We start from the raw sequence: 22,554 nt of genomic DNA, 5'->3' as shown, positions 1-22,554 counted from the left end.
TTAGGGTTTAAGCATTCAGAAAAAACTGTAAATCTGGGGAAAAGGGAGGACGCATTTGTCATCGTCGTCGAATTTGGACAGCCTTCATTGCGTCGCTGTGATGTAATCGGCCTACAAATGCAGTCTCCAAAGGATGCGGCCCCTGAATTTGGACACGGCTACCATACCTGAGACTGCTTCTTCTTTGCCGTTTAACCGCAGCTGGCATCCTTGTAGATGCATTGGTGCCATCTTCTGTTTCAGTCCGTTAATACACTCTTAAATCCTACTACTCATTCCTGCGTCTTTCAGGATCTTACAAAGCTTCAAATATTGCGTTGACTATTAAATTAGTCATCGACAATTTTGAGAGTCGATGTAATCGTAACTAGTCGACTAATCGTGGCAGCCCTAATAGCGCGTCACCCAAACTACGCAGCAGATTCATGACGAACCTCGTGGTTGTTATTAACAAATGGATCACCTCAGAGGTACTTTCGACTGCAGTTTGGTGCACTTTTAGGCATCTTTTATTGTTAGGAAATAGATTGACTCACCGAGTGAGTTGTGAAAATGTGATGCGAAAATGCATTGATGTGAATTGCTCCAAAAAAATTAAAAAATTGTGGAAAAAAAATGAGGATAAAATACTTTGTTTTTTAACCCTCAGCGATGTCACAGGAACCAAATAATTTGGACATCCATGCAGCCAATGACATCAGATTTGAAAGCAGGTATCCATCTTTTATATACAGTCTATGTGTTGGGGTAGAAAATGTAAATGCCGTGTGTTGTGGTAAAGTAAGAATGATCAAAGAGGAGACACACAATGACACATGCACATAAGTCAAAGGAAGCATGTTTTTTTTTTTATAAAAGATTCACATATTGGTAATTAAAATAATAAAGTTCTTAATTATACCCGCTTTATCCCAAAAAAAAGTAGTTTCAGAAAAAATAAAATAAAAAAAATCATCAAATCAAACGTTACTTTCTCTGTAAATGATGTAACCAGCTTCAGTTTCATTGGACCACATTCTGATTATTCCACCACAAAAATCACCAAATGACACTGTTACACAGGCAGAGGACACGCTAACCGTCAACAGTGGTTCTGAAAACTAAGCTAAGCCTAATGAAGAAGTTAAACCGCCCATTAATTTATAGATTTAAATGTCAACAGTGCTAATACTTACACCAAACATTAACTTGATTTCCAATATTCAGTGTAACGTCTCCGCTTGGTGTTGTAGTTTCAGAGCTGAAGCTCATTCAGACTCTGAGCTTAAACAGGACAGGAGTACCTGTTAGAGCGTTAAACACCACGAGGTGAAGGCGGCAGCCGCTGGGCTACGTGGCAAATGTGGCTTGGAAGAATAGTTAGAAAGGCCCACCCTCTGGTTCTTTGCTCCTTTGTTACACTGGGTGACTGATGTGGCCGTAACACTAACAGGCAGTCAGACTACTTCCTGGTGAAGACAATCAGTCGGTCCAGTTTCCCTTCACCGGGCGTGGCAGCTGGATTATGTGCGCTGTTGTAATCGCAGAAGAAAAGTAAAACACGCCCTCCTGGTTTCGTCTCTCCTTGCTTCTCCTTCTCAGCTGAGGCACTTTTGGTGTGAGACTTGTCACAGCGTTGTTATAAAATTTAAAAAACAAAACAAAAACCTTCCTCTGATCCAAACCTGCTTACATCCTCCTTTATGTTTTCACACTATATGTGAAAACAAAGGCAGTCCAGTCCTCCTTTCCCTTCGTGTCAGCACGACCTCCCGCGGCTGCTGTAGTTTCAGCCGTGTGTCCTACGCCCTGCTGGGATTGGGGGAAGGCTTGCCTTCGTAGCCGTACAGGAAAGTGGCCGCGATGACTAAAACGGCCCCGAGGAAGAAAACACTGCAGGCAAGAGCAGAAAACTCATTGAGCTGAAAGAAAGAAAAGCGAAAAGGAAAAAACAGAGAAAAAAATAGCGACTGCTTTCTTTACCTGGTTGGGTCAAAGTCCTGCAGCAAGAAGTACGATATCAGCGTTGACAGGATGATGGAGAGTGACGTAGCGAAGCCCTTGAGGATGTTGTCTGCGTACTTGATGACCGCTGCTATGACCAGACCACCCAGGGCCTGAAGAGAAAACAAACACGGAGACACAGATGGACAGAGGCATGACCTGTAGGGCCAACGGGGAGTCCGAGCCCCAGCTTTAAACAGTCTGTTAGCCCAGAAGTTCGACAATATACGCGACAGCACAGCGAGTGAAAGTTACCTGCAGTGCTACAACAGTCCAGGTGACCGTGTTGTATCCCTGAAACATTCCAGACTCCCTTACTCGCTCCCCATCATAGGCCATCATCCCGAGGAGCCCGAACACCAGGCCGAACATCCCTGAAACGCAGGGACGGAGCACTTCAGAGCGACATTCCCAACACTGCTGTTTTCTATTATTTAAGTAATATATCAAGAATATTTCCACTAAAATCAGGCCTAAATTAATGATTAAATTCTCGTTTTTGATCGTCTTTCTTGTTCCTGCTGCTGAGGCTCTGAGGTTTAACGTAGGTGAAGATGCTGTAAGCTCAGTGGGAATCGCAGGAGACTCAGCACATACTCACACGTTCCAGGATAAAAATAAACTAGACAGGAACATTCATCTAACAGAAACATATCGGAGGGTAAAAAGCCCAGCTGGCAAAGACCCGAGGAACTGCTGCACACATGGGAGCTTCCTGGTCCATTTATCACTTTTAAGCAACAGCATCTCAGATCATCGTTCTTCTGGCCTCCACTTTATTTTTCATACTTTTTACTGCGCTGGACTGCGTTTCAAGAACATATACAGGCTGTATATATCAGTTCACAACTGATTTGCCTGGTGATAGATACCAACCCAGCTGGATGTTGCGGACCCACACGCTCTGTTTGCTCTCTTTCAAGATCTTCTCAAAGTAGACACCAGCGAAGCCGCTGGAGAAGCACGCCACCAGCACTGCGGCGAGGCCGACGAACTGGGAGCCAGCAGACGGGGCCTCCTTCTCGGAGGCAGAGTCAGAGGGCCACTGCAAGCACAAACCGGAGAGCCTTAAATTTTAACAGGTGAAAAAAACTCTTTCGAGCTTTCTTCTCCCCACATGTACGATTAGGAAGTTAAATCGTAACCCAACAAACATTTCAAGGAATGATTATCCACCTCAAAATGTGGCGAAACAGTCCAAAGTGTGCTTTGTGTGTTTCGAGTTCCTGCAGCACAGCAGCTTTTAGGTTTTAGTTTTTAAAAGACTGACAGGCCAGCGTCAGAGATGCTCAGAGGCCAATTTGACAGAACCAGACCAAATCTCACCCCCAGCTCTCTGGCTCTAAACGTGACTGCAGAGAGAAACGTCCGTCTTGGAAGCAGAAACAAGCTTCTTTATTGGTTCAATACTGAAGTACACTTTATCCAGGTTCACCCGTTTAAAGGTCACAGTTACTTTGACTAGCAGGTGGGTCCTGGCTCATGACTTACACCTCTCATCCACATTCAGTCACCCAAGCTTCCAAACAGGAGCCAATGCGTAACACCGCTATGGCCTCCTCCATCCTCCACCACAGTCTATGATAACTGCGTGGAGCAGACTTCTCTTCTCTTGCACATCTCCTGCTGAATAAAAGTACATGCTGCAAAAATAATCAGTGCTACACAATCCAGTGTGTCACAGGGTTCGACGTGATGATGTCCAGAGAAAACAAACAAACCTGGGCTGTGTATTTTACATCCAATGAAACATCCAGCGGATACAACGTGCGCCTTCCAGAGAAACTCGTATGTACTTAGTAAACTGGAACTTTGTGTAATGATTATCATTCACAGTGAAGTCTCACTGAATCCCTCATGCCGGGTACCTAATATTCAGACACGGCATCGTCACAGCTTTGCTGCGTTGTGAAAAAGCTGCAGAGCGAGACTTCTTGTGTGATGTGCTGCAGTAAGCAGGAAAACACAGGCATTAATGCACAAAAAAGATGATGCTGAGCTTTGAATGTGCAAAGGAAGAAATCTCACACTTTCATCTTTGGATAAATAAAGATTCAGGACAAAGTGAAGCTATTGTTTGGTATATTCCTCCAACATCAGCACCATCAGCTCCGCAACAAACCTCGCTGGGTGAAAAGTAACAGCTTGGAAACGAGCAGCGAAACAGAAGCGGGGTTTCTCTGCAGACTCTGTTTTCTGTGTGTTTGTAGGTTCTGAGATGGAAACAGAACAGTTGCTCTTTAGCATCATATCTGATGTGAGTGCGAGCCTTTGTGGAGTGCCGCTGATAAGCCACGGTCACTCCTGCACGTACCTTGGACAAACAGATCCGTTCACGGCTAAATATTTCTCAGAATAAGTGTAAAGCCAACTGATTGCCATTTTCTTTGTTTAGCCAAGGAGGAGGAGGTGATATGAAAACAGTCATTCCTCCTCTGACACATCATTCATCAGCAGCCAACATTTACTCAGTCTTCTAGTACAAGCCTCATTATTTATTTGGCCTTTAAATATCAGAACAAATAAAAAAAATAAAAAAACGGCACACTCAGTGAGTAAATGCTCAGCAGACAAAGGGGACTAAAGTGTCAGCTGCGTGCACACACTGCTTTTTTCCAGTCTCTCTCTGAGCTGAGTGAACATAAGTAAAGTAGCTGACTGTGATTTGAATACGCAAATCCATTTTACTTCCTGAATGTCTTTTTGTCAGCCTCAAAACATCTCTGAGCTCGCCTCCTTTAGCCTTAGAGGTGCATTTTCATTCCTGTGTTTTATGTCTGACTATCTCTACACATTTAGCTTTTTTAAGACAGCAAATAAAAGCTGATTGTCTCAAGAAATGGTGAAACAGTGATTCGAGATGCACGGCACCTGCACGAGGGCCACGCCAGCCATGAGAATCAGCAGCGAGAGCCACTGGTACACGCCCAGCCTGCGGCCCAGCATGGACACCGAGAACAGGGCCGTGGTCAGGATCTTCAGCTGGTACGTCACCTGATGGAGACAAAGGAACAAGCGATCAATCCTCCGGTCGTCACGGCGGTCATGAGGCCTGCAGATTAACCTGCCGTGCTGCTTACCTGGTAGGTGGCTGCGTCCAGGTTGGAGAGGGCGACATACAGCAGGTTGTTCTGTAGTGTGTAGATCCCCGAGGGGATCGCCAGCTTCAGTGTTTCTACGGGTTTGTGAATGATTTCCTGACGGAGGACGCTGTTGAGAGCGCGCATGCTGTAACCTGCAGCATGGAAAGAAGACACAAACCACACATATAGATTACAAATTCTAACCAAGCTTGGAGCTTTAGAGTGAAATCAAAGTACGCAAAGATGACTGAGCGCTTCGGTGCCTCTTGAGGATTCCCCGTCACAGTTTTTAATATTCAGAAAGTAAAAAGAGAAGTGGTCTCTCTGGCCCAACTGTGGCCCGTCGCAAGAAACATCGCCTGACGAGCTCCTGTTAGTCCAGGCTCAGAAATCCAGCTTTACAGCCAGAACCAGGAACTTGGATTTTAAATAAAACAACCAAGACATAATTGCAGTGCCGACTTTTAGCTTTAAAGTCACAGCCATCACCAAATCCTGCGTCTCCTTCCTTGAGATGTTCCGTGAGCCCGGCACGGCAGCTATCTTTACTTTCTTCTGCCTCCAGTTTAGTGTTTAATAGCTGAAAAGCTTGAAGTGACATCAGCTGACTGCCCTGGCGGTTAAGACCATCCCATTTCTTTGCTGTGAGAACCTCTCGGGCTGCTTTTGCAGCATACTCAGGCTCTTAAGACAGTTTTGTTTTGCAGCATTTGGCTGAATCTGAATTCATCCTGCTGCTTCTATCAGCAGTCACATCATCAATAAGTGTGAGTGGGCTGGTTCCGGTGACTAAGACCCGGATGTACGCGCCCAGGTCATAATGCTGCTTCCACTGCGGTTGACAGACAATGTGCTATTTGTTCAGATCCTGAGTCGTTTTTCTCCTCCTCCATATTTTTCTCTTCCCGTCATTCAAGTTCAAGTTAATGAACGTCTGTTTCCTGAGCACATGTTAATAATTAATGTTAATGATAATAATTCAATAACAGAACCGGTTAAGTGGCTCAGACTTTTACTGGTCACTGAAAAAAAAATATCACAAAAACAACAATGATATACTTTGAGGGAACACGCCTCACCTGGCAATGAAACAGTTTCAGGCAGTCGTCCAATTACTTCTGAGTAGGGCTGCCAGGATTAGTCGACTAGTCACGATTACGTCGACTATCAAAATTTAATAGTCGACGAGTCGTTTGAAGCTTTGTAAGATCCCAAAAGACGCAGGAATAAATAGTAGGATTTAAGAGTGTAATAACGGACTGAAACAGAAGATGGCAGCACTGCATGTACAAGGATGCCAGCTGCCGTTAAACCTCGAAGAAGAAGAAGAAGCCGTGTCCCAGAATTCATAGCGCGGCCCAGCTCAGTTTCCAACAATGGCGGTAGCTAGTTAGTTTTAATACTACTCTTATTATTCTTTTAACGTTTAACGTGTTTTCAGGCGAGAATGTAGCTGTGTAAACTTCAAATATCTGTTCAGTTTATCAAGACACCACATATTTTCAAAAGCGCTCCGACGTTTTCGGAGACGTCTGTTACCCACCAGCTCGATAGCGAGCCGGGGTTCAAGGCTCACTAGAGCTGGTGAGAACACCGGACTCTGGGCAAATCATTTTCAAACCCACCGCTGTCTTTCGCTACTCAGGTTAAACATGATATACAAGTCACTTAGATAACTTAATGTTATTATTTGGCTTTTTTCAGTATTTTATTTGTTCCTGAGTAAATCGGCTGAGTTTATTTAACTCCAGGGAAATAATCTGCACATTTCATTAAAATTTAATTACCATCTTGTCTTTATTTTTAGTTAGCACATACCTTAAACACTTCAAGCTATAAGCTAGTGATAGTTATATACGAGCAGATGCATGCTGGTGCAATAAACTGTTTTACGTACAATGGATGCATGATCTGATTAGTTGACTAATCACAAAAATAATTGGTGACTAGTCGACTATCAAAATAATCGTTTGTGGCAGCCCTACTTCCGAGCCTCTGAAAACAGACTGTGTCTAAAAACATCTGTATTTGCTGATCAGTGAATGAAGTACTTTTCAGTTTTCAGAAAAAAAGACTGCTATTAGCCAAAAACGAATTCTGAGCCTCACTGATCCAGAAAACCCACCAACTGTAGTTTCAGCATGTCAGGAACAGTCCACCAAACCTGACTGCAAATCCTCAGGCTGCACGCACACTGACACATTTCCAATTTAAAGCAGGACTCTCAGTCTCAGTCGTGTTAAAAAGATTCTGTCTGAAATAAGAGGCCTGTAAACGAGTATCACGTGACCATCTGTGCACACGAGATGTTTGAAACTCTGCAAAGAGACAAAGATCAACAGCACGTGTGAGGCAGTCACGACAGAAAACCCAGACACAAAGCAAATACGGCACCGGAGCGAAGCAAGGCACAGGGAAACGAAGACCCACGGGTGGAAGATAAAATAACAAGACACGACAGCCCAGCTAGAGGGTTGTTTTTTGTTTTGTTTTTTTGGACTAATGATATCCAATCAGGAAGCTCACATGGACGTGCGAATCCCTGTTTTCTGTAGTTTTAGTGAAAGTTCTCAGAATTCATCCTGATTACCTCAGAAACAGAACCTCTCAGGTAATCGGGAAAAAATGACCTCTGATGAAGCAAACATCAGTAAACTCTGAACAGGTGAAGTTATTAACAAACACAGAACTGAAGCTGAAATAAGATAAAATCGTTTTAGTCACAAGCATTCACAGTGCTGGTCCTGGATCACTGGATCAGTTTGAACTGCCTTCCTGCTGCAGGAGCTGCTCAGCCACAAGCATATTTAACATTTAAATCATCTTTCATGTTCTGGGATTAAACAACAAGCCCAGCATGATTTGTGCTTTACAGATCAAAGAAGCCAGACCTCAGACGGCACCGTGATGGTTCCTGCTCACATCCAGCTGGACTTGTTTGAGCATTTATAACACTTCACTGTGGCCTAAAGTTTATCACACATGACAGGACCGGTACCGGGAGCTGTGTACACGGACTCACTGTGCTCCTTGAAGACCAGCAGGACGCAGGTGAGGATCTTCATGACCTCGGCCACCACCACCGCTGATGAGGCCAGGTACCGCGGGCCCTCGGCCTGCAGGGTGCGGGAGTAACGCATGGTGAGCACCAGGGAGGTGGTCTGGAACACCAGCACACCCAGTGAGAGGTACTTGAGCCGGGGAGAAGCCATGGCCACGTTTCGGCGAGCAGCTGGAGACTGAAGATGAGCAGAGGAGAACAGAGCCGGGGGGTGCAAGAACAGGAGCAGGTGTTTTACTCCGAGGCGGTGGGAAATGCCGACGGTTGGTCTCACCTTTCGGTCCGCTCACCAGTAACTTTGCAGACGGTCAGTTCGGTCTTGCGCTGTCCGCTCTCTGCGGCTCCTCACACGGACAGATGGACACGGTGCTGGCGGATCACCACAGCTGTCAAAACAGCAGCTCAGGTCCTGGCGTCCATTGACCCGCACCGGATATCAACCGCCCGTTAACTTTTCAGCACGCTCACACCGACCAATGCATCACGACCCGCCATCCCGCTTAAAACGTCCACCAGAGGAAAGAGTAAATTGCACGGAGAGTCTCCACGGGGAAGAAAACTCCAGCCAGGTGAAGATAAGATCCCGGACGACTTCCGCGTTAGCAACTCTTCTTCGTATTCTTGTCGTTTTCGGGTTCGTGTGAGACTCTGCCTCCTGCTGGGCTGACACGGAACAGCACCTCGGCAGGATGAACGGGAGAAAACTCCAAACAGAAAATATCTGACTCTATTATTATTATTATTATACATTTAAACGATTTGCATTTTCAGTAAAGGTTTTAAACTTCTAAAGTTAATGAGATGGAACATTTTTCTCAATGCCTGACCATTTATAGTGCATTTCAGGGTCGCGGAGGTGGGCTGGAGCCTATCCCAGCTGCCATAGGGTGAGAGGCCAGGTACATCCTGGACAGGCTACCAATGAAATAAACTACAGTATATACATAGAAACACACTGAGGCATGTAATAGAATTTAATCTGTCTCTTTGGAAGGATTCTTACATTAGTAGGAAGCAAAAAGACTCCTGACAGTAATGTATCTCCTGGACGAGATTTGGTGCGTGTCTGTGTGTTTAAGTGTGGTAGGGTATGAGTTAGTGTGTGTCTGTAAGCCATAAAGGAACATGCAGAAAGCGAGTGCATTTCACATAACCTCCCGACTGCACGTCTGGACTGACATGCAGTTGGTCTGAAGAAGCCAGAGAACCCACACAGACATGCAAATGCCACACGGAGAGACAGATATATAACACAGAGGAAAAGAAATACACACTTAATATCTTACAAGTTTTACTGTGACCTACAGACGTCCACAGACCTCTGCAGGCTCTCTAAATCTGTCTTTACACCAGTGATTATGTCACCACCACTGAGATCTTCTTATTTAAAAGCCTATTCTTGGTTTGCATTCAGCAGAGAAATGTTGGAAGTTACAAAGTTCCAGGATTCACCCATCTGTCCCAAAGGTTCCCACTGAATTCAGGTTTGCAGCGCCTTCCTCGAATAATCTGCAGAGTCAACTAAAACTTCAGGAATGTAAGGTGATTATAGATGACTTGGATGCAGTAACTTCAGGCCGTGTTAATATTTCCTTTGTTTAAGGTATTCATCCTTTATTGACAGTGCAGCTTACACATTTTGATTGTTTCTGTGTTTTATTTTCATATCTTGTACTTGTTGCATGGATTTGTGCGTAAAGTCTTTTTGTACTTCCTGGTTATATAAAATTCAAAATGCTGTATTTTGTGTTTATTATCTGATGTTTGGGGCCCTGTTTATGAGCATTTCACAAATGCCTCATTTACATGCAATCGTGTTTTCAATCGATCTGTGTAACTGTAAAAAGCAAAAGTATTATAACTTAATTATCTGTAGGCATTGCATGTCCACTTCCCTGCCTTTGACCTGCAGAGCAGTACCCAGAGACACTGCTGTAGTTTTAAATGCAGATTTAAAGGACAGAAATTACTCAGTTTGGCTTCTTTGGTGTATTTATGTAGTGATGCAACAGTACATAAATACATGTGAATTATATGAAAATACTCTATCCAAATCCCAGGCACTGTTCAAACCTTTGTGCTTTATTGGCAGTACAACGTCTGCACTGTGCGTCTGAGGAGGGATTAAAGAGCATCCATGTGTGCATAAAGAAAAGCACTGTATACACGTGGCTTTAAGTGCTCAGTAGGAGCAGAAATGTGTTATATGAATAGCATCCATTTACCGCTTACCAAGATGATTCATGCAGATGAAGCCTGAATCAATTACGACAAAACAATAAAGCCTCTGACTCAAGTTTAACCTTCAGAAATGGCAATTTACCAGGCAGAGCGAAAAATACGATGCTACATCTACCAGGTCTAACATGGAGGCCCTAAAAGAAAAATCCACCTGCAAATGACACACCTGTAAAAACCTGCCGAGACACGAAGATGCTCCAGGACAAGACAGCACGTGCACTCGTGTGTGGAGATCTTGGCTTTATTTCAGTAAAGCATTCGTTCGATCATTTGTTTTGTTTTTTTAATCCAACAGATTTGATCAGTTTTAGTTCTACAACACACAAACACGGTAACAACTACTTCATATTGCAGGTATATTACGGGCTATTTGGTTAACAGAGAAGAGTACAGTAAACTTAAAAAAAACATTTTATATACAGAATATAGACATGACCTCATAACCTTGCATATGCACTGGAGCTGCTGTGATTCATACAAAAAAAAGTTATCTGATGCCTGAGCGCCCCTACATTCGTACAAACGTGGATTTGGGGAGTTTTCAGGCCGGGTCTACAAATACAACTCTGCAGAAAGGTGCAGCTTTTGTGTGTCTGACTTTTCAAACAAGAACAACAAATGACAAGTTTGGACACAGGTTTCATATTTTTGGCTGAATAAAACAAAATTTGGTATGTGAGATTTTTCTGAACGCTGAACGATTGTCCTTTTTTGTTTTAAACACAGCAGCCACATAAAAGCTCAACATCGACCTTAAGAAAGAAGACAAGTGACTTTCTCCTTCTACGCACGATTTACGACCGTTAGAGGTGCGGAGACGCAATGATTGTAGCTATGGTTATATAACTTTGGAAGAGATGCTATTTATAACAGAGGCACTTTAAAGACATGGCGATTTGCCTCGGCGAGATTCAGAATTATACAGGAAGTGTGCACCGTATTCATATAAAAACAAAACAAAAGACATGCTAAGCTCAGATATAACGAGCAGAAGATGCTCGGAGTGTCTGTACATTTTCATATACAACATACTGAATCTGGTGACAAACTAATGTACGCTTTTCAGTATTAATTACTCAAATACAGCTGTACCACCTGCAGAGAGACAACCGCACACTCTCATTACACCACCCGAGGACTGCAGCGATAGCGTGCAGGTGGAGCTCCATTTTCTGACCTTTTGAAGTGTGCAGGCAGATATTTGATGTTTAGCAGATGTTACTTTCATCAAACCTCTGAAATACTTTGAAAACTTTCACATGACGAGCGCAGACCCACGCAGCACCGCCCAGCAGGCCTCGCCGTGCGTTTGCTACATGCACTTGTTGTTTTTTCTGATCGTACAGCAGCCTCTCAGTGCAGCTCCCCTTTAACCCAGCGAAAGCACGAATGCAACAAACGTGGTTTTCCTTTGAAAGTAAAAATATCCACTGAATATGACCCATCGTATTAAAGTGAATGGTTTCAATGAGGTGTTAGTACTGGCAGGTTTATTACACTGAACAGAGACGGACGATCTCAATGCAGGAAGTGCCCAGTCTTTTCTCGCCGGTCTTTTTTTAATCCCGCACCAGCTGGTCAGAAGCTCCTCGATGATCAGTTTATGTGTTTGGTGCCAAAACATGAAAAGTCTTGATCCAGCCAGCAGAGAGCAAAGGCTGCCTCACTGGACTTAGAAGAACTCGATCAGAGAAAAACTCCAAAAGACTTTTACTCAAAAATGTTTAAGAAACTATACACAGTCTTCTGAAGTACAAAGAGAGGATAACATAAGAGGTGATTGATTATTATAGAAGAATAAGGGATTAAAGACAGACGTGAGAACGTACTGATTGTGTTACTATGAGTACACAGAAGCCCCAAAGTCAGTCGGTTTCTGCTTTCTTCCTCTTCCGCCTACGCAAACACCTGCATGTTTCCGAGCTGAGGCTGCTGAGACGCTTGCGGCATCTGCTGCGACTGCTGCTGCAGCTGCACCTGCTCTGGAATGTGTGTGTGGTGTGATGACGGCAGTGTGTGGTGGGAGTTCCCCAGAGGGGTGGGGCTGGTGGTGACGTCGGACCAGTCCGAGTTGGAGTGCGGGGAAGAGGAGGACCAGGGGTCGGGGGATTCCGGCGAGGGGGTGAGATACGGGTGCTCGCTGGGCGGGTGGGCAGAGTGGCTGGGCGTGGTGCCCTCCGAGCCCGCTGTGGTGTAGCTGTGCTGCGATGGAGGCGTTGGGTATTTATCCACCGGGCTCTGCATGGTCGGGTATGAGGGCAGAGCCCGAGACTGGCCCTCGATCCCTGCGTGGCCTCCGTGGCCGACAGTGTGTGGGTGCTGCAGGGTGTGAGGGAGCCCGTGAGCCATGGCCATCTGATCAGAGATCTGGTATATCATCCCCGGGGTGCAGTGGAGGTGCCCCGGAGCCTGCTGGGAGTGACTCTGAGTCTGGTTCTGACCCTGGGACTGCGTGACTTGCACCTGCCCCTGCTGAGGCTGCTTCAGCATGGTCTGGCCTGCTCCGGGAGTCATCATCTGGAAGGTGACGATGGGTGGCAGCTGCTCCCTGGTCACGGTGACGTTCATGGGGGTCAGCCCGACGCCGCAACCCTGGCCGTGGTGCTGGGCCATGCCGGGGTGGGATCCCGGAATCTGATGAGGAACCAGGCTGAACATGGGGCTGTATCCGTGTTTGTTCATGCTCACCCAGGTCTGCTGCTGTCCCAACATGTGGCTGACAGGGGGCAGCATCTGTCTGGAGGTGGGGCTGCTCAGCAGGGGCGGGGAGTTTGCCGTGGTGGAGACGGCAGTGGAAACGTCGCCTGCGTAAGAGTGAGGAGACTCCAAGGAGTCGACGGGCGACATGGTGACGGAGCTCTCTGGAAGGCCTCCTGCTGCCTTCACGCCATTGGTGCTTCCTGCTGCCGTGCCTCCTCCATTTCCTGCTCCCACCCCAGCACTTACAGCTGCCCCATCTCCTCCTGCAGGCTTCTTCCTTCTCTTAGCCTTCATGTCTTTCATTTCTTTGGGCCCTCCACCAACACCTCCTACTTTTGTGCCCCCGCCCCTCCTGCTTTTCTTCCCCTGTGGTCCAGGGCGCATGCCAATGTAGCCTGCTCCATTTGCTCCACACATAACAGATGAGTTTCCTCCTCCACCCATGTGATTAGGCCCATTGTGGGGACTGTGAACCAGATTGTACTGATCCAGGAGACGGACGATGTCGTGGTGCATGCGTTCTTGAGCCGTATCGCGGGGAAGCCGATCCAGATGATCAGTGATGTCGCGGTTGGAGTAGTGGTCGAGGAGAACCTGTGCCGCCTCGAAGCTGCCTTCCCGGGCTGCAAGAAACAACGGGGTCTCCTCCTGAAAGAAGCAAAGGGAGCGGTAAGCACAGCGTAAGGAGCTCCTATTTTAATACGAACAAACAGGAAAAGCAGGACCGGCTCCACAGTTTGTTTACACGGTCAGTTTAACCCATACAGGGTGTGTCCCACAGCCGACACAACAAACACGGAGCAGCTTTTGAAATCTTTGACAGATTTTAGGGAGAAAATATGTTTCTGCAAATAAAGTCTGCTATTTTTTCTTTACAGCTCTATTTCATAACTGTCCTTGTGTTTGTTGTGATTTATAATCAGCACATGAAAACAAAACATCTCACCTTATTGTCTTGCATGTCACGATTGGCTCCGTTCTTTAAAAGCACAAGTGTGGCCTCCACATTATTGACTGCAGCTGCCCAGTGCAGAGCAGATTTACCTAAAATGATGGGAAGATGAGAGAAGAACCAGAGCCGCATTAGCTAGAAAACTATTATTACTGCTAAAATTACAGCTAATAATGTAAACGCAGCAAGTCCCTGTGTTGGGATATGCTTGTCCTGCTAACATACTACATTAAAACTCATATCCTTTAATGAATTTATTCACACATTAAATACGAAAAGCTTCAGACAAAGAAGAGGATTCGTTTTCTGACCGTGGTCGTCCACAGCGTTGATGTCAGCGTGGCAGTGGATCAGCTCTTCCACCATGCCCTCCACAGCCAGCCTGGCCGCCAGGATCAGTGGAGTTGTGCCATCATTCATTCTGGCGTCCAGCTCCGTTGCACGGTTACGGATTAGAATCTGAAAGGGTGCAAAGACACAGTGAACAAAACGCGACTGGCCGTCACACTGATCTGCACCAGATCGCAGAGGCGTCTCACCTGAAAGACTCCCTGAGCGTCAGCCGCCACAGCAGCGTGCAGCGGTGTCCTCCCCATGTTGTCGTGGGCATTTGGATCTGCTCCGGCGTCCAGCAGCCTCTTAGCGGCGTCGGCCCTGGCGTAGCGGGCAGCCAGGTGAAGAGCGGTTTCTCCGGTACGATCGGTCTGAGCAATCAAAGACGCGCCCTGAGAGATCAGGTCCGAGATGACGCTCGGTCCCGGTTCATCTCCGCTCTCTTCCTCCTCTTCTCCATGCAGGCTGCAGTCCGGGGCGGCACTGCGCAGCGATGCCAGCATCAGCGGCGTGAAGCCGTCTGAAAGAGTGAAGATTCATTAGCGAGACAGATTTTTGAAAAATTATCAAATCTAAAGGTTTTTGTTCCCCTACCGGGTCCCTTCACATTAACGTCCAGACAATCAGTGTCCAGGTCGGCCTGAGGAGGAGTGAGGCTGATGTCAGCAGCTTTGCGATGCTGCAGGGTCCACTCTCTTCGATCTACACCTCCGTCCAGAGCGATGGGCAGCAAGGGCTTGTCTTCAGTCTATAAAAAGCAACAGATCTCAGAGTGAAACTCACAATGACCAAAGCCTTTCCGTATGCGCCAAACGTCTTTATTGTTCACTTACTCTCGGTTTCTTGGATGGAGCCTCGTCTTCCAGCCATCTCTGACTCTGACTTCCATCAATCATGCTTCCATCAGTCTTAAAATTCCTGATATAGAAACAAAAGCAGCTTTGAAGACAATGACTCTCATCCTGCTTGTATCTGTGTCATACTCTATGGTCCCCTGAAAGCTCATTGCGGTCATTTCAACAACAACCTTCTTGCATTACAGCATATATTTCACCTGAGCACACTCAACCTCTCCACCTTGTTTTACGCACACGGTGTTCATTTGTACGTGAACTCACTTCATATCAAAATCATCCTGTCCAACAGGCTCTCTCCTCTTGTCATTTGTAGCAGCCATGAAGCCGTCAGGCAGCCACAGGACGCCGTGTTTGTGTTTCCTTTTGGCTGCTAGCATCCCGAGCACCAGGATGAGCAGAATAACAACCACTGCCACTCCAATCAGAAACATCAGTGGTGGAGGTGGAGGTGGAGGTGGGGAAGAAATGCCTGGATGGTACAAAGACAAGTGTAAATACAGAGGTTTTAGTTTGAAAATGGATATAAAGCACTTATATTCCATTCATTTCTGAATGACAGATTTACTTACTGTCAACAGACACTAGAGGGTAAGGGAGGTCAGCCTTGATGTGGGCTGCTGCAATGAAGGAAGCGACTTCTTCTGTGCTTGAAAAACAGTGAGAGGGGCTCTGGGAGCATTTGCGGTTATCTATTTCCAGGTGCACCTCGGAGCTGTGCAATTAAAAGTGAAATTCAGTCGCCGGTAAGCAAGAAATTTGTGATTCATTTGGCAAAGAAATGCACAGACAAGAAATTACGCGTCTGTCGTATCCTTACCCAATAACCTCCTTGTTCAGCTCCCGCTTGCTTCTCTGGGCATGTTGTCCCAGTCCCTTTGGTGCTCCGAAGTACGGCAGAACCATTGGTTCGTTGTTTTCGTTCAGCTTCACCTGAACGTTGGTGTGCAGCAGAGCTCCTAGGTAGCGCAAGAAGCCCCTCAGGTCTCCCAGCAGCTCCTTAGGCTGCAGGCGGACCACGAGAACCAGTGTGCCGCCCGCAAAATTGGCAGGAATGTCAGAACAGTCCAGGCCGTCCCAACTGCAAGCCTCCGTATTGCAGCTCTGGTCGCAGATTTTATTACCATAGTGGTCCGCGCAGTACCGGTCGTACCTTACATAGAAATCACAATCAAGAACAAGAGGTAAGGATTTGATTTTAAACACATGTTTACAGAAGAGTCAAGGGGAGAGTCACATACTTGCAGGAGGAGTTTGAGGTTATTTGGCACTCAAAGCTGTCAAAGAGGCAGCTGGGGTTGTCACACTCCTTATCGCAGCGCCCGTTCTTAAAGAGATCCCAGCAGGGAACAGAGGCCTTGCAGTTTGTCCACGGCTCCCTCTGAAGCGAGCAGTCCCCTCCGTCCCACCGACATTCATGGTTGTTACACAGATCGTCACAAACGTTGTCTCCTGCTTGCCTTTCACAGTCTTCGTACGGACAACTCCGGGGCGTCGGCGTAATCTGTCTGTTCTCGCAGTATCGTCCGGAGAAGTAGAGCGGGCAGTGGCAGCTCAACTGGAACGGGTATGCCTGGTCTTTCACGCAGGTTCCTCCATTTTGGCAGGGCAACGGACATCTCACCTCGCAGTATGGCCCGCTGAAGCCCGACCTGCACTGACAATACAGATGGCCGGACGCTATCTTCACACACTGCCCGCCATTCTGGCATCCCTGTTTTGCACAGTCCTGCATTTCCCCACAGTCCAACCCGGTATAGCCCTATAAAACACAACATGCTGTTTAGGTGTGATAGTAAGGCAGTAGATATTACTTTATCAGGCAAACTTTTACAACAAGCATTTAGTTTCTCCTACAAAACTGTTGCTACTCTACTGTACCTGAGCCATGGTGTGGCCCTCTGAAGCAAGCATGAGAACAGACAGGGAGCAAGAGGTTAGTGCAGAGAAAAAGCACGCACTGACGTTCAGGCAGAAGAACGACAAACAGCCAACCTGCTGTTATGCTACACGCCACAGATGTGACAGTTGCCGTGGCCGTAGCTACACGGCAGCATAATCAAAGACAATCATTAACATTTATATGTTTTTATAGGCTTTTTTTTTTTTTAGACAAACTAGCTTATGAAATGTGACAGTGTCATCCCTCACCCTGCTCATCCAAGTACAGCAATACTTATATATGTGTAGAATAACTGATCTGTAGCCTGTGGTTACATTTCTGGAAAAACAAGCTGTATTATGTTCCTGCTGGTGTGTGAAATGAAGAGCATGTAGAGTGAAACATGAAGTTGAGTCATCTTTACAACACAGCATCCCACCACTATCATGAGTAATTCATCCCATTATTCATTTTCTACACTGGATCAGTTTCAGAAGCTGAATGGAGGTAACCCCCTTTGCCTTTTACTGTTCCCTGCTGCTTTCTGCATAATCAAAGAAATATCTGGATTTCTTTATTAAAAACAAAGAAGGCTCGTCTTTTTCTAGCCTTATGGCTGCCTGCCCTTTTCCATTTGCTGTTATCACCAGCACTTACAGGACAAACTCATGGAGGAGTGTTTAAGGAATAAGAATGAAACCAGTAGTTATTAAAAGCTGATGAGCACAACGGGCAAATAACAAGAGCTGCAAAGGCCGTATGAGGGATAAAGAGGAGTAGCTTTAAAGAGAACTTACACGAGGACAAGAACAGCTGTAGCCGTGCACCGAGCTCATGTTCATAGAGCAGACGCCTCCGTTGCGGCACGGACTGGACAGACAGAGATCCACCATGGATTCACAATGACGACCTGAGGAAACAAACACATTTCGTCCCCTTTTTAAAAAAAACAGCAAAAATTACTTGTGGTGCTGTTGTGTTGTTTTCAGAGGTTAATGTGAAAATACCCGTGTAACCAAGGCGACAGCGGCACTGGTAGTTATCGACCAACTGGATGCAGTCAAGGCTGCCGTGACTGTGGCAGGGTCGAGTCTTGCATTCGTTCAGATCCCCCTCGCAGTGGTCACCAGTGAACCCCGCCGGGCAGTTGCACTTGTAACCGCCCACGCCGTCTTCACATTGTCCTCCATTCTTACAGAGAGGCTCCAGAGAGCCAGGCTTGGGGGCACAGTCATCCACGTTAAATTCACACTGGAGTCCTACGACATACAGAACAGACAGCATTTAATTTGCACTCAGTTTTATTTTTAGATCCAACAAAAGAAACTTTTTTTGAAAAGTACAACATCCAATCAACATTTCCTTTCCCACGTCAAGAACAACTAAAGAAGCAGGAAAGGTTATCCTCAAACATTAGCATCACTTTCTGTCCATACTTTAAGTTTAAAGCTTCCTCAGCTGTTAAACTAATCTCCTATTATGTGCACGTACCGTGTGTTCCAGGTGGGCAAGCGCACTTAAAGTGATTGATGAGGTTGATGCATGTTCCTCCGTTTAGACAGGGCTTTGAGTGGCATTCGTCCACATCATACTCGCAGTTCACCCCCTGGTAGCCTGGTTTACACTGGGACAATGAAACAAAACACAGAGGTTAGCTCAGTTGTTTGCATATAGAACCTAAACATAAAACCTGCCAACACATGCACACATATCAAGCTGAGAGTGCACTTACTACGCATTCATACGTTCCCTGATAGTCCTTGCATGTAGCACCGTTGCGACAAGGGTTTGACTGACACTCGTCGACCATGTCTTCACAGTAGCTGCCTGTGTATCCTGGCTGGCAGTGGCACTTGTGGGCATTTCCCACATTCTCACACCGGCCAGCATTCTTGCATACATTCTCCAACTGCAGACCTGCAGCCAAACACATATGACGAGTTTACCGTGTACAGAGGCAGCCTACTACAGTGATTAAACTGTAAGCAGGAAGGTAACAAAATCCTCGGGCTACATTTAGTATTTTAAATTTTCCTTGCAATAATATAAACAGTAGGTCATTATCACTCTTGATATCTCTGCCAAAAAAATACTTCCTCACCTTTCCTGGCGGCAAAATCCTGGCACGACTGGTTGGGCACATCACAGTAACGTCCATACCACCCAGGCTGACAGTGGCAGGTCCAGGAAGTTGCTGTCTGTGAGCAGGAGCCACCATTATGGCAGCGCACCTGGCTGCACAGGTTCACATAGTTCTGCATACAAAAAGAAGGTTTTGAAAACATTTCATAAAAACAAACCAGCACAACTCACAGCCCCTTCGATGACATCGACTGTTTAAAACAAGACAGCAAATATGAGAGATCTGAGTGCACGAGGCCGCCTGTCGTGGCTCTACAGAAAGCAATGAAGCAGCCTCCAAGTAGATGCACCAATGGTATCAATTTGAAGCTCATAAGTAGCTTCGTTCTCAAGTTATCACATTCACAAACTTGGTGTCAACGCTGCACCCCAGCGGGGTGATGACAACACCCCATTAGCCTTTTAAAATGTGTCAACTCTCCTTGTACCTACAAAGGAATTACAGAATTATGCAGACCCACACTGCACACTTACCTGGCAGTTCTGTCCACTGTATGCCATGGGACAGGTGCAGCGGTAGGTACCCAGACCGTCAGTGCAAGTGCCTCCGTTCTTGCAGGGCTGAGAGTCGCACTCGTTCTTCTCATACTCGCAGAATTCACCGTAAAAACCCGGATGACAACGGCAGGTAAATTTACCGATGTCATCGATGCAAGACCCGTTATTGAGGCACGAGCTGGACGGAGGAAGAAAAAGAAAACAGGGCTTTAGGCGGGGAAAGTCTTTAAAATCTACTGATGCAGAAATATGTATGTATTCGTACTCAGGTCGCACATATTGGGAGACAGCATCTCTCGTGTCGACAGGGCGCTTACCTTTCAGTACACTCGGGGATGTTGTTTTCACACAGTATGCCGTTAAAGCCGGGTCGGCACTTGCATACAAAGCTGTTGACGTAATCCTCGCAGGAGGCGCCGTTTCTGCAGGGATGGCTGGCACACTCGTTAATCTCAACGTCACAGCGCTTTCCCTCAAAACCTGGGCGACAGTCACAGAAGAAACTCCCGACTTCGTCCCTACAAGAGCCTCCATTCAGACACGGGTCTGCAGAACACAGACGAGAGGAGGAACAGGCTCACTAAACCAGTTACTGAATAAACAAGCACACATCTGAGCACGGCTCAAACTGTATGAGCCCCTTTGGCTTTTATGAGCTATTATTAAATAACCGCTGATGGTTATTTATTTTAAACGTCATTAAATTAAATAAAAGACTGGTGGAAGTTACGATGATATTGGATCCAAAGACAATAAAGTGACCAAATTAAACTCACTCGGTGAGCAGTCGTCAATGTTTATCTGGCAGTTGTGTCCACTGTAGCCAGACAGACAGTTACACATGTAGCTTCCCAGGCTGTTTATGCACCGACCGCTGTTTCTGCAAGGGTTGTTCTTGCACTCGTTTACATCATCATTGCACAGCGCACCTACGCAAGTGTGGACAAAAACACAAAAAGCAAAAACAATTGGAATGTAGTTCTAATATTACGGCTGACAGCCATCATCAAGCACACACACAAATGCATGCCGACGAACACATACCTTCCCAACCGCTAGGACATCGACAGGTGAAAGAGGTGTAATCTGGAGTTGGATGGCACACACCTCCCCTTTTACATGGATGGGAGGCACAGGGAACTTGTTCCACCTCACAGTGTTTACCTATTTTCACAGAGATTTGTAATAATCAAAACATGCATATGGAAATATTCTCCAAAGTGATATCTAGACAGCAGCTTAAAATTGTGACATTACAAGCGAGTAAATGTGCCATCACTGACCTGTGAACGGCAGACTACATTGACAGGTGTAGCCGTTGTCTAGATCTAAACAGACGCCTTGGTTCAGACACGGGCCAGATGCACATTCATCAATGTTCTTCTCACAGTTAATACCTGATCAAAGAGGAGTCAACAATAACGTGTCAGACTTGATGTTTCGCTGATATCGGCAAAGTTTCTCAACAGAAACCGAGTCTGCTGAAACTGGAAATTTCTCTGAGCACAGGCATTTGACACAGGAAGGAACCTCTGCACTGTGCATCAATTCAGAAAGGACTGGAGGAGATTTTTAAAATACTTCTTATATAAAACGAAAGATCGCGGTGGCGTTTACCTCCAAAGCCAAGTTTGCACTGACAGGTGTAGCCGTTGTGTCGATCCACACAGGAGCCACCATTCAGACATGGGTTTGACTGACACTCATTCTTCTCCAGCTCACAGTGCTGTCCTTCCCAGCCAGCCTGACACTCACAGCGGTACCTTCACACAAAGTAAAGATGTCACAGTAACAGCATTAGCTCCTGCATATATATGTGAAGAGATGTTAAATTTAAAAATGCTGACAAGCTGGAAAAAACAATGCCTGCATATCTATCTGAAGTAAGTGCAAATTATCAGTAGTGAGAAAATTAATTGGATGAAATTCCCAAGATAATAAAAATGACTGTATCTTATCCCAATAATGTAAAACACAAAACACCAGTATAGACATAACTTACCCGTGTTGCTGTTCGACACAGTGACCGTGCTGACAAGGCTGATGAGCACAATGGTCTTTACCAGAGAGGCACAGAGGGCCGTGGGTGCCGGGTGGGCAAAGGCAGTGGAACCCGTTGATTTTGTCTTGGCAGGTTCCCCCGCTCAAACATGGATTTGACATGCACTCATTAATGTTGTCTTCACAGTTTAATCCTGTTAGAGAACAAGTTAAAGGTAATTAGTAGCATCAAAAGGGCACGTGATGATTTCAGGCCACTTTATTCTGCCTCAGCTTTGAGGCCTTTTATACATGTTCATGAGGCAAAAACGTACCTGAATATCCCGGGGTGCAAACACATTTGTACTTGTTGATGCCATCCTGGCACTTTCCATGAACGCAGGGGTTGCTGGCACAATCGTCCTCATTGATCTCACAGTTCACACCTGAGCAGAAAGTACACAAAGACAAATTCATGTCGTGTAATAACAGTCGGGTTTAAGAGTTTATCCTTTCACTAGAATATATAAAAGTGGCACAATAAAATAATCTGATGATTAATGCGAGTAAGGAGTTGCATTAGAGGAAAAGTCGATGAGCAGCTGTTATAAAATCTACGATCTTTGAACCAGCTGGCTGTTGTGACTTAGCCTGAGACCAGTTTTGGGACGTCCGGCACACCCAGAAGACTTCATGTTCTGTGGGGCAGCCTTTGATCACAAGTATATATGGATTTTAAAAAGCTAAACTGCTATCAGGTAAGTTTGTTTATCGTCCTTTTACTTGTGGTCTCTATATGCCCCTCACACTGTCTCTTCCATGAAGCTCTTCTTCACCACAGTCAC

The 22,554-nt window shown here is 46.0% G+C and overlaps 2 protein-coding genes across 3 annotated transcripts in view; both read right to left on the bottom strand.

The window, feature by feature from the left end:
* Window positions 1–829: 829 nt before the first annotated feature.
* On the bottom strand, window positions 830–8,847 carry slc35a3a (solute carrier family 35 member A3a). Of its 2 annotated transcripts, none has more exons than XM_005727073.1 (8): window positions 8,402–8,847; window positions 8,089–8,305; window positions 5,064–5,218; window positions 4,855–4,977; window positions 2,860–3,028; window positions 2,239–2,357; window positions 1,963–2,096; window positions 830–1,872 (listed from the first exon to the last, which is right to left on the bottom strand). In XM_005727073.1, exons 2-8 carry the CDS (start codon window positions 8,276–8,278, stop codon window positions 1,782–1,784), a joined length of 981 nt encoding a protein of 326 aa, XP_005727130.1. In that variant the 5' UTR covers window positions 8,279–8,305; window positions 8,402–8,847; the 3' UTR covers window positions 830–1,781. The 2 variants fall into 2 exon arrangements, with proteins under 2 accessions (XP_005727130.1, XP_005727131.1); XM_005727074.1 differs by having other exon boundaries at window positions 8,418–8,847.
* A 1,746-nt stretch (window positions 8,848–10,593) lies between these two features.
* notch2 (notch receptor 2) overlaps window positions 10,594–22,554 on the bottom strand; it is a 41,310-nt gene continuing 29,349 nt past the window's right edge. The window contains exons 13-35 of the mRNA XM_013909333.1: window positions 22,045–22,155; window positions 21,732–21,924; window positions 21,347–21,492; window positions 21,013–21,126; window positions 20,774–20,893; window positions 20,506–20,658; window positions 20,047–20,275; window positions 19,706–19,907; window positions 19,191–19,344; window positions 18,822–19,006; window positions 18,581–18,713; window positions 18,097–18,348; window positions 17,887–17,999; window positions 16,449–16,969; window positions 16,028–16,360; window positions 15,780–15,922; window positions 15,472–15,679; window positions 15,187–15,271; window positions 14,948–15,101; window positions 14,560–14,873; window positions 14,332–14,479; window positions 14,015–14,112; window positions 10,594–13,716 (exon numbers count right to left, since the gene is read on the bottom strand). Of these exons, the coding sequence (XP_013764787.1) occupies window positions 12,265–13,716; window positions 14,015–14,112; window positions 14,332–14,479; window positions 14,560–14,873; window positions 14,948–15,101; window positions 15,187–15,271; window positions 15,472–15,679; window positions 15,780–15,922; window positions 16,028–16,360; window positions 16,449–16,969; window positions 17,887–17,999; window positions 18,097–18,348; window positions 18,581–18,713; window positions 18,822–19,006; window positions 19,191–19,344; window positions 19,706–19,907; window positions 20,047–20,275; window positions 20,506–20,658; window positions 20,774–20,893; window positions 21,013–21,126; window positions 21,347–21,492; window positions 21,732–21,924; window positions 22,045–22,155 (5,561 nt within the window). The 3' untranslated portion in view covers window positions 10,594–12,264. The remainder of the gene's footprint in view (window positions 13,717–14,014; window positions 14,113–14,331; window positions 14,480–14,559; window positions 14,874–14,947; window positions 15,102–15,186; window positions 15,272–15,471; window positions 15,680–15,779; window positions 15,923–16,027; window positions 16,361–16,448; window positions 16,970–17,886; window positions 18,000–18,096; window positions 18,349–18,580; window positions 18,714–18,821; window positions 19,007–19,190; window positions 19,345–19,705; window positions 19,908–20,046; window positions 20,276–20,505; window positions 20,659–20,773; window positions 20,894–21,012; window positions 21,127–21,346; window positions 21,493–21,731; window positions 21,925–22,044; window positions 22,156–22,554) is intronic.

This window comes from Pundamilia nyererei, unplaced genomic scaffold, assembly GCF_000239375.1.
Source record: "Pundamilia nyererei isolate P.nyererei 1_Seehausen unplaced genomic scaffold, PunNye1.0 scaffold00023, whole genome shotgun sequence".
Lineage (NCBI taxonomy): Eukaryota > Metazoa > Chordata > Actinopteri > Cichliformes > Cichlidae > Pundamilia > Pundamilia nyererei.
Note: the sequence above shows the minus strand (reverse complement) of the source record. Positions and strands in the feature narration are given on the sequence as shown.

Excerpts from the sequence above, each read along its gene's own strand:
- slc35a3a (XM_005727073.1), bottom strand. The coding sequence starts at position 8,278 with ATGGCTTCTCCCCGGCTCAAGTACCTCTCACTGGGTGTGCTGGTGTTC. Across the intron at positions 5,219-8,088 it reads GCTGGTCTTCAAGGAGCACA|GTTACAGCATGCGCGCTCTC; the intron begins GTGAGTCCGTGT and ends TCCATGCTGCAG. Across the intron at positions 4,978-5,063 it reads TGGACGCAGCCACCTACCAG|GTGACGTACCAGCTGAAGAT; the intron begins GTAAGCAGCACG and ends TGTCTCCATCAG.